General features: G+C 43.7%; 1 protein-coding gene across 2 annotated transcripts; it reads right to left on the bottom strand.

Moving 5' to 3' along the window:
• Window positions 1-5,235: 5,235 nt before the first annotated feature.
• Glrx (glutaredoxin) lies at window positions 5,236-15,047 on the bottom strand. 2 transcript variants are annotated; one of them, XM_039103033.2, is made up of 3 exons: window positions 14,752-15,047; window positions 7,837-7,965; window positions 5,236-5,982 (listed from the first exon to the last, which is right to left on the bottom strand). In XM_039103033.2, the coding sequence occupies exons 1-2, from the start codon at window positions 14,956-14,958 to the stop codon at window positions 7,849-7,851; spliced, it is 324 nt and encodes a 107-aa protein (XP_038958961.1). In that variant the 5' UTR covers window positions 14,959-15,047; the 3' UTR covers window positions 5,236-5,982; window positions 7,837-7,848.
• Between the last annotated feature and the right edge of the window lie 1,213 nt (window positions 15,048-16,260).

The following is a 16,260-nucleotide window of genomic DNA, read 5'->3' as shown; positions in this document are numbered from 1 at the left end:
GTTACTTGTATATGTCTCTTAGTACCAAAACAGAAGTCATGTAATAAATGTCTATTGGACGTACTGGAGCACAGCTAGTTAATGGGTTAACTAGCTAGGCTACTTGTCTCCAAATTGAGGACTCTTATGTCCAGATGGCTCATTTTGCTTAACATTCAGGAAACTTGACTAGTGAATTTGGACTCATACAGGGAATGTGCAACATTTGACTCAGTGACATTGTGAGGTCCTGTTTTCAGGGAACTTCATAGGCAGAGCTTTCAGAGAGGGGTAAATATGAAAAGAGCTACAAAAATCATGCCAGGCATAGCCTAGGGCAACTTACAAACCCATGAAACGTTAAATATGCAAGATTGGCCTGCAATCCCAGCATTCAGGAGACAGATCTCTATGAGTTTGAGGCCAGACTGGTGTACAAAGCAAGTTTAAGGACAGCCAGGGCTATTACATAAAGAACCCTTCTCAAACAAAAACGAAACAAAACAAACATAATTGATTGATTGATTGATCCGGGTTGTCTCCTCAAAGGAAAAGAGGTACAATTTGTTTTCCTGCCCAGAGTGCTGGGAATGGATGTGGTTAATAGCCTGGTGAATTTTATAGTATCTCTGTGACCAGGCTATTCCAGCTTCCTTAGACTCTTAATAAACAGGAGCAGAAGAGGTTTATAGCCTGGTGACTTTTGCACTATCTATATGATCAAGGTCATACTAGATGTTCCCCTAGACCCTTAAGATGTCACATGTAGTAAATCTATAAAACCCATATTGATGGAACATGAAGTTTAAAAAAATTTTTAATGTAGTTATGCCTTAAGCTTTATTGTATGCGTGGAATTGACTTAATTAAAACCAGGAAACTTTGTTCCAAATTATATTATACCTAAGTATCCTTAAAATAAGCTGTTAGACTCTAGAAGTTTGAACCAATACCAGCTTCTGAGTTGTGCTAAACTGGACGCCTTTCTTGTCTCACACAGATCATTACTCTGTTGGCCTTGATGGCCTCGGAGATACGTCCCTCCCCCAGGACAGAAGTGGGAAAAGGTTAGATTTGATACTAAAGCCTATGTGTTTCTACCAACTCAGAAAATGCCTCCATTGCACCCGAAGAACAGAGCATAATCATCCCACTAACTCCAAAGTGGGTGACCTCCTTCATAAAGTAAAAATGCTGTATGTAAGGCAAGGAAGATGATGAGGATTCAGCATGCAACTGGGAGATGTTCTCCCTTTGCTTGCAAAACTGACTCCAAAGTCATCAAAATCATCCCTAGGTTAGAGAGATGGCTTAGCAGTTCAGAGTATTCACTGCTCTTGCAGAAGACCCAGGTTCAGTTCTCACCACCCATGTGGGGGCTCACAGCCATCTGTAACTCCAGTACCAGAGAACATGATATCCTCTTTAGATCTACACATGGTACATACAGGCAAAATAGTCATGAAATAAAAATTAGTAATAAATTTTAAAATGTGGGGGACTAGAGCGATAGCCTGGCAGTGTTCTCGAGGACTGAGATTCCAGCACTCTCAGGGTGGCTAATACCCATCTATAACTTCAGTCCTAGAACACCTAATGCCCTGATGCCCTCTTCTTACCTTCACAAGCATTGTATATATGTGCTGCAAAGACATACATGTAGGGAAAACACCCATAGCATACAACAAAACAATATTTTTCATACAATATATTTTGATCATATTTTCCTCTTTTTCAAAACCTTCCAAATCTTTTGCACCTCCCTATCCACCCTTTTTCAAGTTATTTCTCCTCTGTCACACAGGAGAAAAACAAAAAACAAAGAAACAAACAAAAACCCTAAAAACAAAAATCAAAACAAGTCAAAAACAAAACAAACAAATAAAAACAACACCTAAAAAGGCCAAAAAATGTTGAAACAAAGCAAAGTGGAACAGAAAGCCCACAAACTATAAAACAAACAAACAAACAAAATGGAGGTAGGTGTGTGTGTGTGTGTGTGTGTGTGTGTGTGTGTGTGTGTTAGCCTACTACTCTTGGGCATGGGGCCTATCCTAGAGTATAGTTGTTAGACCCAGTGACACTCCATTGGGAACAGGGTTATTTCTTTTTACTAGCAGCTATGTATTGCAAATAGCTCCTTGGTTAAGGGTCCACTCAGTGCTGGGACCCCATCAGTCTTGAACTTCCAGCCACTCTCTGTGAACGTGCGCATGGCGTATCTGGAGGACACAGTTTCCTTGGCGTCATCCACCACCTCTGTAGCTTACAAGTTTCCTGTTTCCTCTTCTGCCTAAATGCCTGAGCCTTAAGGGGAGCTGTTTGATGAAGACATCTCATTTAGGACTGAGTCTCTCACTTTGGTCACACTGTTTAGTTGTGAGTTTCTATGTTAACTCCCATCCACTGCAGGCTCAGGGAGAGCTGTCAACTATCCTCTTGGGCCAGAAAACACAACTCTTCTTTGGAAATGGTGAGTGGCTGGTAGAGTTGTGCTTGCCTGATCCTAGAAGCCCCTTAGGGATTGGCTCTGTTATTTGATGCACTTTGAACAATTATTTAGCCTCCCCGTACTGACTGGTTTTGTGTGTCAACTTGACACAAGCTGGAGTTACCACTGAGAAAGGAGCCTCAGTTGAGGAAATGCCTCCACGAGATCCAGTTATAAGGCATTTTCTCAACTAGTGATCAAGGGAGGACTCCTTGTGGGTAGTACCGTCTCTGTCCCTGGAATGCAAGTCATGGAAAGCAAGCCAGTAAGTAAGGAGCCTCTGCATCAGCTCCTGCTTCCTGACCTGCTTGAGTTCCAGTCCTGACTTCCTTTGGTGATGAACAGCAATGTGGAAGTGTAAGAATAGACCATTTCCTCTCCAACTTGCTTCTTGGTCATAATGTTTGTGCAGGAATAAAAACCCTGACTAAGACATTCCCTGTGCCTCAATGAAGCCCACCTTCCAAATAGACATTATATAGTTAGCTTACAGAACTGTTGTGAGGTCACACTAATGAAAATCTACATAAAACTTGTAATGAAAGACAGGTGTGGTAGCTTTGTCTTGGTTTAAGCACTTAGGCTGAAACAAGATCACTGAGTTTGAGGTCAGCTAGACTACAGTATGAGATCTTAGGAAAAACCAAAAACCTTGGCATGTGTTAGTTAGGGTTTTACTCTGTGTGAACAGACAGCATAAGGAAGGCAAGTCTTATAAAGGACAACATTTAATTGGGGCTGGCTTACAGGTTCAGAGATTCAGTCCATTATCATCAAGGCAGGACTATGGCAGCATCCAGGCAGGCATGGTGCAGGCAGAGCTGAGAGTTCTACATCTTCATCTGAAGGCTGCTGGTGGAAGACTCACTTCCAGGCAGCTAAGATGAGGGTCTAATAGCCTATACCCACAGTGACACGCCTACTTCAACAGGGCCACACCTTCTAATCGTGCCACTCCCTGGGCCGAGCATATGCAAACCATCACAGCATGTTCTTGGCATTTAGTAAGTAGCCAAGCTGGGGTAGCTGAATCTGAGTGTTCAGTCATGTTGGATGTAGACTCTTACATTGTCATCCCATTTCAGGCACTGAAATGTCCAAAAAAACACTGCCCAATAATCAATCAGCATCGATGCCAGAAAGAGATAGCTTCACTCTATAGCTGTTTGCTGTCCACGGATCTCTGTGAGCAGTACTGTTAAACCACTGCCAGCTGCCCCTGGTACAGAGTAATAAATTCCTATCTTAAGGTGGAGGGCATAACCCTATCTGCAGATACTGGATGTGCTACTGGGTCCAACTGAGCCAAGAGTGATGCTCACAAGCCTCCAGGCACACCGGGAAACTTTCCCCGAACTAAAGATTTTGAACTGATAATTGTGTGCAAGTCATGAATCTTTAAATAGGTTTGTTTCCTTCTCTGCTATTGATGCCATATCTCAGCCAGGAAGAAATATGATCAGGTAAAGCAATTACTCACTTTTAATAAGGTATCGGGAAAAAATTAGGTAAAAGACTATGTAGATCATCTTGTGGAATGAAAATTTAGTGTGTATCTTGCAATCTCTTTAATCTTAGAGGACTCCCCCACCCCTTCTCTAGGGTTCTGCATCTCACAGGGACTTAATTTCCTCTGACCAAGACCATATAGAGTGCCTAGGCTAAAGTGGTGCCAAATAATGGGGCTATTTACTACCCCTGTGAGTCTTTTCCTCACTGTTTCTATAGGTGAGAGAGGAGGATTGCTCTGGCTGGGGTGACTGTTTGTCAAATATGGGGCCATACCTGGCTAGGGTGACAGTCTGTCAAGTATGGGGCCATATCCTTACACAGAGGATGGCACATGGGTGTGACTTCCAGAGTACAGTAAAGCCTGTTGGCCACCTTATGTCCTCCAGTGAGGAGGAAGGAGAACCACCGGTTCCTTGGTTTTGTGAATCTGCCTTGCCCATAAGCTCTCATCACACCTTTTTCTGGAGTCAGCTCGAGACTCTTTTCTTTCCCCTTCTGTGGTTTTCTCCAGCTCCACTGTGACCATCATTCTGAAGCTGATCAAGATGAAATCTCTCAGAGGCAGTGAAAGAGCCTGGTGTGGGCTTTACCCACTGCTGCCACCACACACTGTCCCCATAGATGCCAGACACAGCCTCTGCTCTGGGTATAGGTTCCAGGGGTGTCCTTTGAGGCTGCTTTTCCAGGAATTGCCGGTCCCCAGTGTGGATCCTGACAACTTTAGGCAAGGGGAAGGAGCTAAACCCAGGAGGGCACCACATAAGTATGAAGTAATTACCAAGTCATAAGCAACATCTGGTTGGCTAAAATGGCATCACATTGAAAGTTTTCAATAAAAACAAAACAAAACAAAACAAAAAAACCCCAAACAATTAAAAGGCCATGGGCCAGAGATGGCTCTGTGGTTTAGAATGCCCACAGTGGACCCAGTTTCAGTGCCCAGCACCCTTGTCTGACAGCTAACAACTGCCTATATCCAGCTCTGGGGAGTCTTGACACCTCTGGCCTGCAAGAGAGCTGCACTAATATGGACATAACCACACATAGAAACACATAACTACATACAAATTCAAAACATACATCTTTTTTGCATGTGTTGGTTCTCATCTTATACCACAGGGGCCCCATGGATTGAACTCAGATTGGGAAGCTGAGGGGTAAATGACTTTACCCATTGCCCCACCTGCCCAATAGCACCAAGATTATTATCCCTTTTCTTCTCAAGAACACAGCACAGAACCAGACCAAAATCATTAGTCATCTACAGATACATCTTTATTAGGAATGAATGAGTCCTTCTCATTGGAGACCAGAGAAGAGACCTACAGTTCCATGATAATTAAATGTCATAGTAAGACATCAAAGCAAAATGTCAAAATGCGAATGGAAGAAATTATCTAGGAGAGTGTTTTGCAAACAACTTCTTTCACAGACATTCTTGGAAGGAGAGCTCTGCAGTTTTGCATTTCATATTTGACTTTGCTGTTACTCTAATTAGGATCAACACACAACTGCTTGGGAATTTCTGGGCAATTAATCACCTTTACGAACAGAGCTGAACGCACCATCTGCTCTGTTAATATGGCTACAGTGAGAACCAACTATGCTAAAGTTCTTCATTTGATTTTTCAAACAGCATCCTCATCCAAGTGTGGACTTCTGTGGGTTGTGGGAGGGCAAGGTTGAGAACACTGGCTGAGAGCTGTGAATGCAGAAGTGGGATGGTGCATGCATGAGGGAGGGAAAGGCCTGTGACTCAATTTCACAATATCCATTGATTAACAATCATTTAAGAAGTGGACTTCTGCAAAATGACTTCAGCTGACCAGCAGTGGCAGGAAACCAGCAACAGATTCACTGGAGATTTATATCCACTGAATTGGGAAACATGAGCTTAGAGGAAGAGACATGTGGGCACATGAAGAGTGGATAATCAAACCGTGTGCTCCGTTAAGCTTCTCAGCCCCATGGTTAGAGGCAAACAGCAACAGTTTTTAGCACTGAGGAAAAGAAGAAATAAAAGCCAATTTGTTGAAAATCCCAGTCACCGGTATATACTGACATCCTCTGTGATGCACATCAACTCTCAGGGGCACTGGCCATTAGCATGGCTGGACGACTGCTGTCAGTATGGGCCTGGCAAGAAAGAGACAAAGAACTAGATTTTACAGCAAAAATTAGCTCAGCCTCCTTTTCCACCACCAGAACTCTCTCTCTCTAGTCATTTAGATGCATTTATCACAGGTGGGTGACGTTGGGTAGAAGCTGCCAGGCAAACAAGGACACATGGAACACTGAGGGGAAAGAATGACACTGTCAGGCTTCGGCTGGGAAGATGCCACAGCAGGAGCTGAGGGTATGGCATTTTCTTTCTGTTTCATTCTTCTTCTCAACAAGAACTGCTCAATGTGCTCTAGAAGCCATTGAACACCCGTAGCTGTATTTAGTGGTTTAGGACTCAGCAGGAGGCCACAAGTTAACAACAGACACAGTGCTCACCAGCTGTGATGTTGAAAACAAGAATCCAAAGATGGACATTGACTATTTGGGGTCTGGAGGCTCAACTGTATTTTTTTAGGCCTCACTTGCTCCTGTGTTTATACTGAGCAACGAATAGCATATGAGTTGCCAGAAGGATACATTGTTGATCTGTGAGTCATGCAGCCTCTCAAAGAACTTTTATGTTAAACAATCATTACTTTCTTTTTTGATAAAAGCAAACACTTGAGTCTTTCTGTGTAGTAAGCTTGCTACCTCTATGGGATGAGGACAGAGAAGTTGCTCAACAGATCCCAAGGCATCCTGGTGTTACTGAATGGTTTAAGGTCCATTAAACTTTTGTCTCCTAACAGAAAAGTGGAGTCTGTCTCTCGGTGAAAATATGCCATTGTCTCCAGGCTTAAGAGTTGATCCAATTGGGCCGGCCAATTACCTGGCTGAAGGACCACCCTTCAGGAAGGAAGGCATACCTCAAGTCATGCTAAGGAAATAGGGATAATCTCCCTTTAAAGAGATGCTCTTTTCCTACCCTACTCCTGATGCAGTCTCTTACAGACATGCAACTCCATAAGCCTGCCTCATTTCCTGAACTACTCAGAAAAAGCTCAGCTTTTCCTTTTCTTCTGTCAGTTCTAAACATGCTTTCCCCCACTTAGTCTAACCCTCTAACTTTCCCCTTCCTGACTTTCATGTTGGTTTAGCTCAAAGTAAGTGGCTTTTTTTCTTTCTTCTATCTAGGTATTCCTCTTCTGGGCAACTGTCAAGATTTACAATGGGCCCACCCTGAAGCTTTTCTTTTGAATTCTAATAGAATTGTCCTTTTGAGTCCATTCTAAAGTTCTTTTATCTGTAAGACTAAGAGAGGAAACCCCTGATTCTCTCCACATCACTAGCTCCTTGTAGTTGTGCTTTCTGTTTATCCCTTAGAAGTGCCTTCCATGCTTTCCAAAGCTCCATGCTCAGCTAGCTGGGTTTGTGTCAGCCAGCCTTTGTTGTGAGAGAACTTCTCCTTAGGCAATGCCCAAAGCCTCCCTCACCTCTCTGGCACATCCAACCACATTCGTCTACTTGTTTCTGGATTGAGTTACTCCTCGTTTGTGGTATGTCTACTTCTATGGACTGTAAGTGCCACGTTATCTTTGTGTGTCTTTATGCCTAGTACTATGTGCGGCACAATGTATTTGTTAAATAAAGATACACTGAAAAGATTTCTCTCATTGCTACAATTCATCCCTCCGTGAAACATAAAATTCATCAAAAAGTGTCATCTCAGTTCCTCAAATCACCCCAATCCAGAATGTCTTCTACAGCATAAGGGAAAAAAGGCAGCAGAATGTTTTTGTCCCCAGCCTCACCTGCCACCCCTTTCATAACTGCAGAGCTCCAATCTGCTTCAGCCGGGCCGTCAGCTCCCCATTCTGTTGCATGGAGAGTAGATCACTGCATCCGCCTATGCAGTCTTTACCTATGAAGACCCGAGGAACCTGTGGAAACAGACAAGTCAGGAAGGTCAAGGAGTTTTGGGACTGGCTTAACCTGGCCAGTATTGTCCTCTTGCTAAACTTTACAAATTCTTCTACAGTCTATTTGCTCCTGAAGACTATTTTAAAAACAATGGTCCAAGAGTTGAAGTAGTCATTTTGAAATGTTGTTGAAGGGCTGAAGAGATAGTTTAGAAGTTAAGAGCACTGACTGGGGCTGGAGAGATGGTTCAGCACACTGACTGTTCTTCTAGAGGTCCTGAGTTCAATTCCCAGCAACCACATGATGGCTCACAACCATCTGTAATGGGATCCTGAAATCCAAGCTCTCTTCTGGTGTGTCTGAAGACATCTGTAGTGTACTAATATACGTAAAGTAAACAAATCTTTTTTAAAAATGTTGTTAGAGCTGGGTTGTAGCTCAGGGACACAGCTATTGAGCATGTATTAAATCTTCAACCCCAGGTGGGAAAAAGGTAAACAGCAAATGGTTTTCAGATGGAGTGAACTTACAATTTTTTCACTTTAAAAACGCACATAAGGAGCAAATTCTTATTGGTTGCACTTCGGTTTTTCTGCAGTTGTAAGCAGACCTGAGACCTTATACTGAACCTGGGCAATCGAGAGCATGTTTCTTTTTCAGCAGCTGGAAGGGAGGTCCAGGCTTATTAAACATTGCATCATCCTGATATTAAAATACAGGTTAGCTGTCCTCAACTAGAAGACATTATTATGATGTTTTGAATCTCCTTTAATGCCTTGCCCTTGGGTTCAAGCACATGGCTTCCTGGCCACACTGACATGATCACTGCACTTGTAGAATGGGTTCCTCTCAGTCACTGTCACTCCACAGAGCCCTGTTCAGACACTTGTCTGACTGACTTGTCACAGTTGAAGAAGACTTCAGACTGTGACAAGTATTGTCCTTCAACTCTTGAAGAAGACTTCAGACTGTGACAAGTATTGTCCTTCAACTCTTCAACTGTGACAAGTCAGACAGACAAGTGTCTGAATAGGGCTCTGTGGAGTGACAGTGACTGAGAGGAACCCATTCTACAAGCGCAGTGATCATGTCAGTGTGGCCAGGAAGCCAGAACAGACCCATGTGCTTGAACCCAAGGGCAAGGCATTAAAGGAGATTCAAAACATCATAATCTAAATTAGTTAAGCTACCTCCTTTTCCTGAGAATTAGAAAAAAAAAATCACAGAACCTCTTTCAGGCAAATCAGCCTGATATGTATCCATCAGTCCTAGAAAAGGTGACTGCCAAGGGGAGTTTGGGTGTATGTGGCTGTTTCACAGATTTTTGTAAAGGAAAGTAACACAATATTGTTTCCGTTGGCTACAAGTAGAAAAATGCAGAAACATGAGGCAAGAAGCCCCAGATTGCTACAGAACTCTAGGTTGTTTCTGAGGAAAGGAGGCCCCGTGTTTGAAGAGCTTTTCAGTATCTGTCTTCTCAGAAGTTTCTGTTCCTTTGTTCTGCTCCTTTGGGGCAGCCAGTTGTTCCAGTAACAGCACTGCCCTAATGGTTCTGTTGAAGGTAACGGCTTGCTAAATAAAATTAATAAACTCCTTCTAAGATTTAAACAAGGAAACCATGTTTTTTTTTTTTTCTTCTTGAAAGTCTATTTTCAAGAAGACTCAAGCAGGCTTCACTATTTCTACAGCTTTCCACCTCTCTATTTGTGTCTGTGGAAGGCAAAGGTTGAAACTGAATGTCTTTCTGGATCACTCTTTTTCTTAAAAACTGAGACAGGGTGCCCTGCCTATCCTGTGCTAACATCAAAAGCAGGCTATCACTGTGCACAGACAGTTTTTTGTTTTTTGTTTTTTTAATGTGGGTTCAAGGTTTTTGTTTTGTTTTTTCTTTTTTTCCGGAGCTGGGGACGGGGTTCCAGGTTTTAATGTAAGCAGTTGCCCTCATGCTTGTGAGGTAAAATTGTTTGATCAACTGAGGGTCTGACCTAATGCCAGTGGCAATAACGCCCTGAAAACCAAGGGTCATCATCTCCTGGGAGCCAGTTCTCCATTTGTCTGTGAGTCAGAATCCTGGAAGGTCTGGTTAAATAAGACACAGACTTCTCTCAGATTCAGAAGAAATGAGCTAAAACCTGAGATTTTGAGTTTCTAAACATTTCCTAGGTGCTGGTCACCTTCAACCACTGGTTTACACAGATTTCTCCCAGGGTGACAGGGCTGGACCCCTCTGCACACACTACACAGACAGACAGCACTCCCCCCGCACCCCCCACCCCATGAAACAGGACCTGTAACATTATCCGACTGTTCCCCAGGATGAAGATTTTGTACAAGTCTGGCAAGAAGCTAGGTTGCCTGAAAGCCTAAAGGAACTTTGTTGTTCTATCTCCGCTATCGTCTGGGTATCAGCAAAGCTGCCTTCAATCAAGTTGAGGAAGAGGAGGAAACACCTGTCACTCAAACGTCTGCCCACCCCGTTCCTGGGAGGAAGCCAAGTCAGCTACTGCTGAGGAGATGAAGAACCTTCACTCTAAACCAAACTTAGTAACACTGGTCTGAGCTCCTGGAGCGGGTTTTCTCAGCATTCTCCGCACTCTAGGGTTTTCTTCCTGTGTGTGGAGGCCAAAGGTTGAACTTTGAGTGTCCTTCTTTATTACTCTGTTCCTCCTGTGCTGAGATTACAAGCAGGCTGCTACCTGCGCACAGCTTCCTCCTCTTCTGTTTACGTCTGTGAGGTAAGCGCAGGAGGGGGCTGAGTCATCTTCCCAGCACCCACATCCCCACTTCTGATCACTGTTGGATAGGGTTTGAGCCAATGGGCTCCTCAGATGCAACTCCTCCAAGCCCCTTAACAGTTTCCTCTTCTTTTACCACAAACTGCACTTGAATTCTTGTGGCCCCAGAATGTCTCTCAGTTTAGTCCCTCCTGCAGTCTTGTTCCTGTGAAAGAAAATTCCCGGAAAGCAGCCGTATGTACAGAGGCAGAGGACTAGGTTAGATCTTCGGCGACCATGAAGCCCGTGGACTGTGGCAGTTTGAGGGACAACTCCACAATTTATCTTAGATGACCTTTAACCTACTTTGACTAACTCATGTCAGGCCCAAGGAATGTGCGAAGTTAACAAAGCCTGTTACCAGTCAAAGGGGTAAGAAAGGTATCACACAACATCTGAGGCCCATGGGCTCTGCTGCAATCTGCTTTTTAATGTACCTTCCAAGGTTTTTAAAAATTGTGGTTTTTTTTTTTTTTGGATCTTTTTACTTTGCTACTATAAAAATTAATAAAACCACTTCTATATTCGAACATGGACACTGAGGTAATCCAGTGCTGTCTTCTCAGGCTATGCTTTCTCACTTGACTCTTAGAATAACTCATCTCTTTTGAGGTAAGAGCAGTTTTTGCACCGATGACCTACAGTTATCAGAATGACCCTTCCAAGAGTCAAATCAAGTCACTCCAAAGCTAAAATTCCAGCAGCAGCCTTGCTCTCTCGAAGCACAAGCTGGATTATTAGAGAGGTTAGAGGCCTTCCTAAGGTAGCTGCCAGTATCTCTCTGGTCTAACACTTCTTACTCTAACCCACTCCTGATTGGTCCATGACACACCAGTTACAGTCCACCACATGCTAGCCCTTATTTTTTTTTGTCTCCTTCCTTCATCTTGGTGAGGCCCTGTTGGTTCCACTTAAAACAGTAACCTGCCGCCTCCACCCTGCCTCCCCTCTCATATTTAATTTTCTTCATAAACACATTACTGCTGCCTCCCAGATACACAATCCATTGTGTTATTTATGCTGAAAAATATCTGTTGTGTCCAGAAAAGTCATCCCATGAGTGCGAAGGGAAAATATAAGCCTTCTTAGACAAAATGGGGGCACTTTGCTACTAAAATAGTTGTTCTGTAAGAGGCATCCAAAGTTCTATCTGAAGCCCCTCAGGACTGAGGGAGCTGTGGAGAAATAAGATGAAGGCACTGGAGGGAGCCACAGGAGCTGGGCTGCTCGTCTGAGGACTGTTTCTGTAATCAGGTCCTCCTGAGCTCCTTTCTGCAATCGAACAGCCAACTACTCTCAAATTCTCATTCCTAAAATGGAAACACAACCTTAGTCAGCACCAGGAAGCATTTGTGCCTCAATCAAAAGAGGTGCATTTAGATTTGGACTCGAGAAGCTGCTGAGCAGGGAGTGTACGGGACCAAGGATATGGCTCAGTATACAGCAACCTCATCAACCTTGTAAAAAGTCATGCACAGCACAATACTGGGAGTGGGGTACAGGATAGGTAGATCTCAGGGGCTCACTGGCTACCCAGTCTTACCAAAATGGCAAGGATATAGATTCACTGAGAGACCCAACCTCAAAATAGCTAATTCGGAGAGTGACTGAGATACATCCTAAGGTCAACCTCCAGTACATGTACACACACACACACACACACACACACACACACACACACATACGTACACATACACACACATGTACATAAACCCAGGTATACACACATGCGCGCGCGCGCACACACACACACACAGGTACACACACCTTTTGTAATTTTAAAGTTAAAAGGCCACTACAAAATAGTGTTGCTTTACAAATCAAGGCGAACATTTGTTCAATGAAGAAATTTGTTTTTTTAATTTGTTGTTGGTTGGTTTTATTTTGTTTTTCTTTTCTCCAGAACAGGGGCTGCTGGGCTAAGCAGAGCATTTTCCTTAATTCTGTTGTAATTTCCTTAATTCTGTTGTAACTGGGACCACCTACAGATCTTATACCACCTCTGCTGTTGGGAGGCTGATTAAGAGACAATTAATGTTCAATTTGACCTGAGCATGGGATTGTCTGAAAAGATATCCCAGGCAATCCCACTGACTAGCAAAGTTTGGGAACCACTCTGCAGGAGGATGTCTGGTGGGAGCTGGAGCACGGCCTGGAGGGGTGTCTATATACTTCTCTTCACTGTCCACTTCCGGTTGTGACCCTGCTCCAAGACCTCATCCTATAGCTATAAAATACCTGCTTTTGGTTAGCACTACCATTCAGATTTTTGAATGAAATTTCGATTCATCAATTTCCAGAGATCCCAGAGAAAACTATTTAAGTTACACTAAAGCTCAAGTAGGAAATATGTTTTTTCCAACACTGCCCTACAATGTGCTCCTGAAAAGAATGTAAATGACCTAGTGTGATTGCTCTTTCAGGAAAGGGGATACTCTAAAAAGACCACCCATGCCTCTCCCTTTGGCTATCAGACTGTGTAAAAAAAGGGCCTCAAAACTCAAGCTTGCCCCACTCCTAACCAGTACTGGGAAAAGGCTGAAGTTCTGGTGCTAGCCAGTGAAGGAACCAACCTCATAGGAAGAGATTTCACACAATTCTGAGCCCTGGAGAGCAACTGGACCTGAGGCTACAGGGGTAGTGGTGGTGCAGGTGGGGGTGGGACTCTCCCCTGGGCCTGGCCTGCAAACCTCCTACTTTCTATTTAAGAATATGGGAGGAGGTTCTAGGTAAGGGAGATGGCTCAGCTAGTAACATATTTTTGCATGAGAGGGAGGACCTCAGTTTGATCCCCTAGCATCCAAAGAAAAAGTTGGGTGGAAAACACAATGCTGGGAAGACCTAGATCAGAGGATCCTGGGGGGCTTTCTGACTGCCAGCCAGTCCAGCCCAGCCTGTGAACTTCAGATTCAGGAAAGGAGGGGGTCTCAAAATATAAGACTTAGAGTGATTAAAGAAGTCACCCAATGTTAACCACTGTGCTGTTGAGTAAACAAGGACACACACACACACACACACACACACACACACACACACACACACACACACACTTTACACTTCAAGAACCTGATGTCCAGGACATCTGTATTTTTCAGCTTCCCAGTGAAGCCTCACTGAATAAGTTTCTTTTCTCTGCTTTTCTCTGTCATGTGTCTCTTTAATTGGCATTGGAGGCAGGTGGCCAAAGTTCTTGGCTTGTTGGATCGTCGGCCTTGTCCCCCAACAGGCCAGTAACAGTGTTAGCATGTAACAAGCTCAGCACCAAAGTCTGAGCATTAGGCTGAGCATTCCACCAGCAGCCCAGGCACGATCAAAGGCTTTTTGTAGGGAAGAAGGTGTTCAAGAGCTGCATATGTATTTGTGGAACAGGGTTCTGAAGGGCTCACTCTAATCTTGCAGCCTGGGTCACTGAGGCTTTCCAAGGCAAGATCAAACAGTAAATTATCATGCTATCCAGGCCTGAAATTATCCTACAATTAAGGCAGCACAAAGGGCAAAAATGGAGTACAGGATTTACTTTTCTAGTCGGTGGAGCTGGATAAGAATAAACAAACTGGGTGACAAATAAAGAAAGCCTAGCGAAAAGAAAAAAATGAAGGACCACAAGCCCCACTGTAATACATGCTAACAGGGGGAAGAGAGTGCATATGGCTCCATCCCATAACTTAAAAACTGGAGATCACACCCAGCCTTGAAGCTGCTTCCTGCCTTGCCAGATGGACACTGTCAGTTCAAAATAGTGCTTAAAACAAAGCCTTCAGATGCACACTTAACTTCACCAGCCCAGCTGTCAGACCCGCCAATTGATCGCACCACACACTGGCATTCTGCCTTCTGATCCTCCTAGGCAGCTTGCTGCCCACTCATTTAAGCAGTGTCTTCCCCTGTGTCCCTCCCCCACATCCTACAAAGCCCTCCTGATGCTTTGAAAGACAGAGCCCTGGCATCCTAGAAAAGGCAAAACAATGTCTGCATAGCTCCGGAAAGGAAACAGCAAACGTTAGTGCTTCCTTAACGTTTAAACACACTCACTGTTCTTGCTCCGGTGAGCTGTTGTAAATAATCTTGAATCGCATTGGTGTTGTTAGTAGCTGTGATGTCCACAAATTCCAGGAGACCACGTTTGAAAGGCAGTTGACTGAGGATTTCTTGAGTCTTTCTGCAATAGGGGCAGGTGGGTTTGATGAACACGACCACCTTTCCAGACTGAATCTTGCAGTTCACAAACTCCTGAGCCATGCTGACAGGCTGCAGCTTCCCAGGAAGGAACGTTCAATTGAAGGTACTAGTCTGGTGTAAAACGGGCGGCTAAGCCAGCAGCTCTCATTTAATAAGGAACCTCCTTGGAGGAGGAGTTAACAAGTAGGCTGCTTCAGTTTTAAAGGGCCAGCCCCAAAGTCAATTCATTCTGGAGTGAGTCACCAGTTACTAGGCCTACCATTGCACCCTTACTATTTAAACCATAATAGCGTTGGCCAGGCTATCTTGTGTCCTCCCCAAAATCAGAACTAAGTCACCCTCTAGGGTAGCAGAGACAGCAGTGACCAGTTTCCGGGAAGGTCCCCAGATCTCTTAGAACAAATACTCTCTCTCTCTCTCTCTCTCAAACATGGTTGTTTTGAAAAACAAAAATGAAACAACAACAACAACAACAACAACAACAACAACAACAACAACAACCCACAACCATTCAGGAAAGTTTAGCCTCTACATAGAAAGTAGGGGCCGCATAATAACTGTGCCTCTCGGTTTGCCCCAATACGATTTTTTTTGGCCTGTAAGGTGGTGCTTGTATGATTAGTGGACTTCAGACAGATCTGACTGTAGAGGATCATTAACTTTGACCCACAGGTTTCTCAGGGTACCTCCTCACCTTCTACCAATTTTCTGAAATCAATAACACTGAAAGTCATCCACTGACTATGTGCTGACCCTATGCTAGACTTACTCTAAGAACATAATACGAGCAATTGTAATCCTTACAGCAACTTTGAAAGGTAGATTCAAAATTGACTGAATGAAAAGGTCCCTGACCTGGAGGACATGAGGTTCAATTAAGGTCATGAACATCAGCTGCTTCTAAGAATTCCCCAACTTACATTTAGACTGATTCTCTTGCCATGGTTTCTAAGATCCAGATTCAGTTTGGATGTGGAATCTTAAGTTACCACCCTAAAGTCCCTGGGCATTACTGTGGTTTCTTGCTCCCATGTTAACTTCAAGATCCTATACCCATGGGCTTTGTAGACATACTGTATAATTGTTGCTTCAAATTTATGGAAGGGAATAGTTCCAAACAAAATCATACAAGGCAAAACAAACTAATCCCTAGATGGGGGAACTTCTTTACTATAGACTCCAATAGAAAAAACAGATTTTTTTCATTATGTTCTCTGTGCTAAGGCACAAAATCCACGGAATATCATTTGGTTACCATGGAAACTCAGTCTGCTCATCCTGAAACTAAAACCAGGTGGTTGGCATAGAAGATTATGAAACAGAAAGAACTTCCTAACAGTGAGCTCAAGTAGGTGAGATCCC

Source organism: Rattus norvegicus, chromosome 2 (genome assembly GCF_036323735.1).
Source record: "Rattus norvegicus strain BN/NHsdMcwi chromosome 2, GRCr8, whole genome shotgun sequence".
In the NCBI taxonomy this organism is placed as follows: domain Eukaryota; kingdom Metazoa; phylum Chordata; class Mammalia; order Rodentia; family Muridae; genus Rattus; species Rattus norvegicus.
The sequence above is the reverse complement of the archived record's forward strand: the minus strand, read 5'-3'. Positions and strand labels throughout refer to the sequence as shown.

What these genes read in the sequence shown, in the direction of transcription:
- Glrx (XM_039103033.2), bottom strand. Translation starts at nt 14,958, where the DNA reads ATGGCTCAGGAGTTTGTGAACTGCAAGATTCAGTCTGGAAAGGTGGTC. An exon ending in AGCTCACCGGAGCAAGAACA is followed by an intron (nt 7,966 to 14,751) that starts GTGAGTGTGTTT and finishes CTGTTTCCACAG; the next exon opens with GTTCCTCGGGTCTTCATAGG.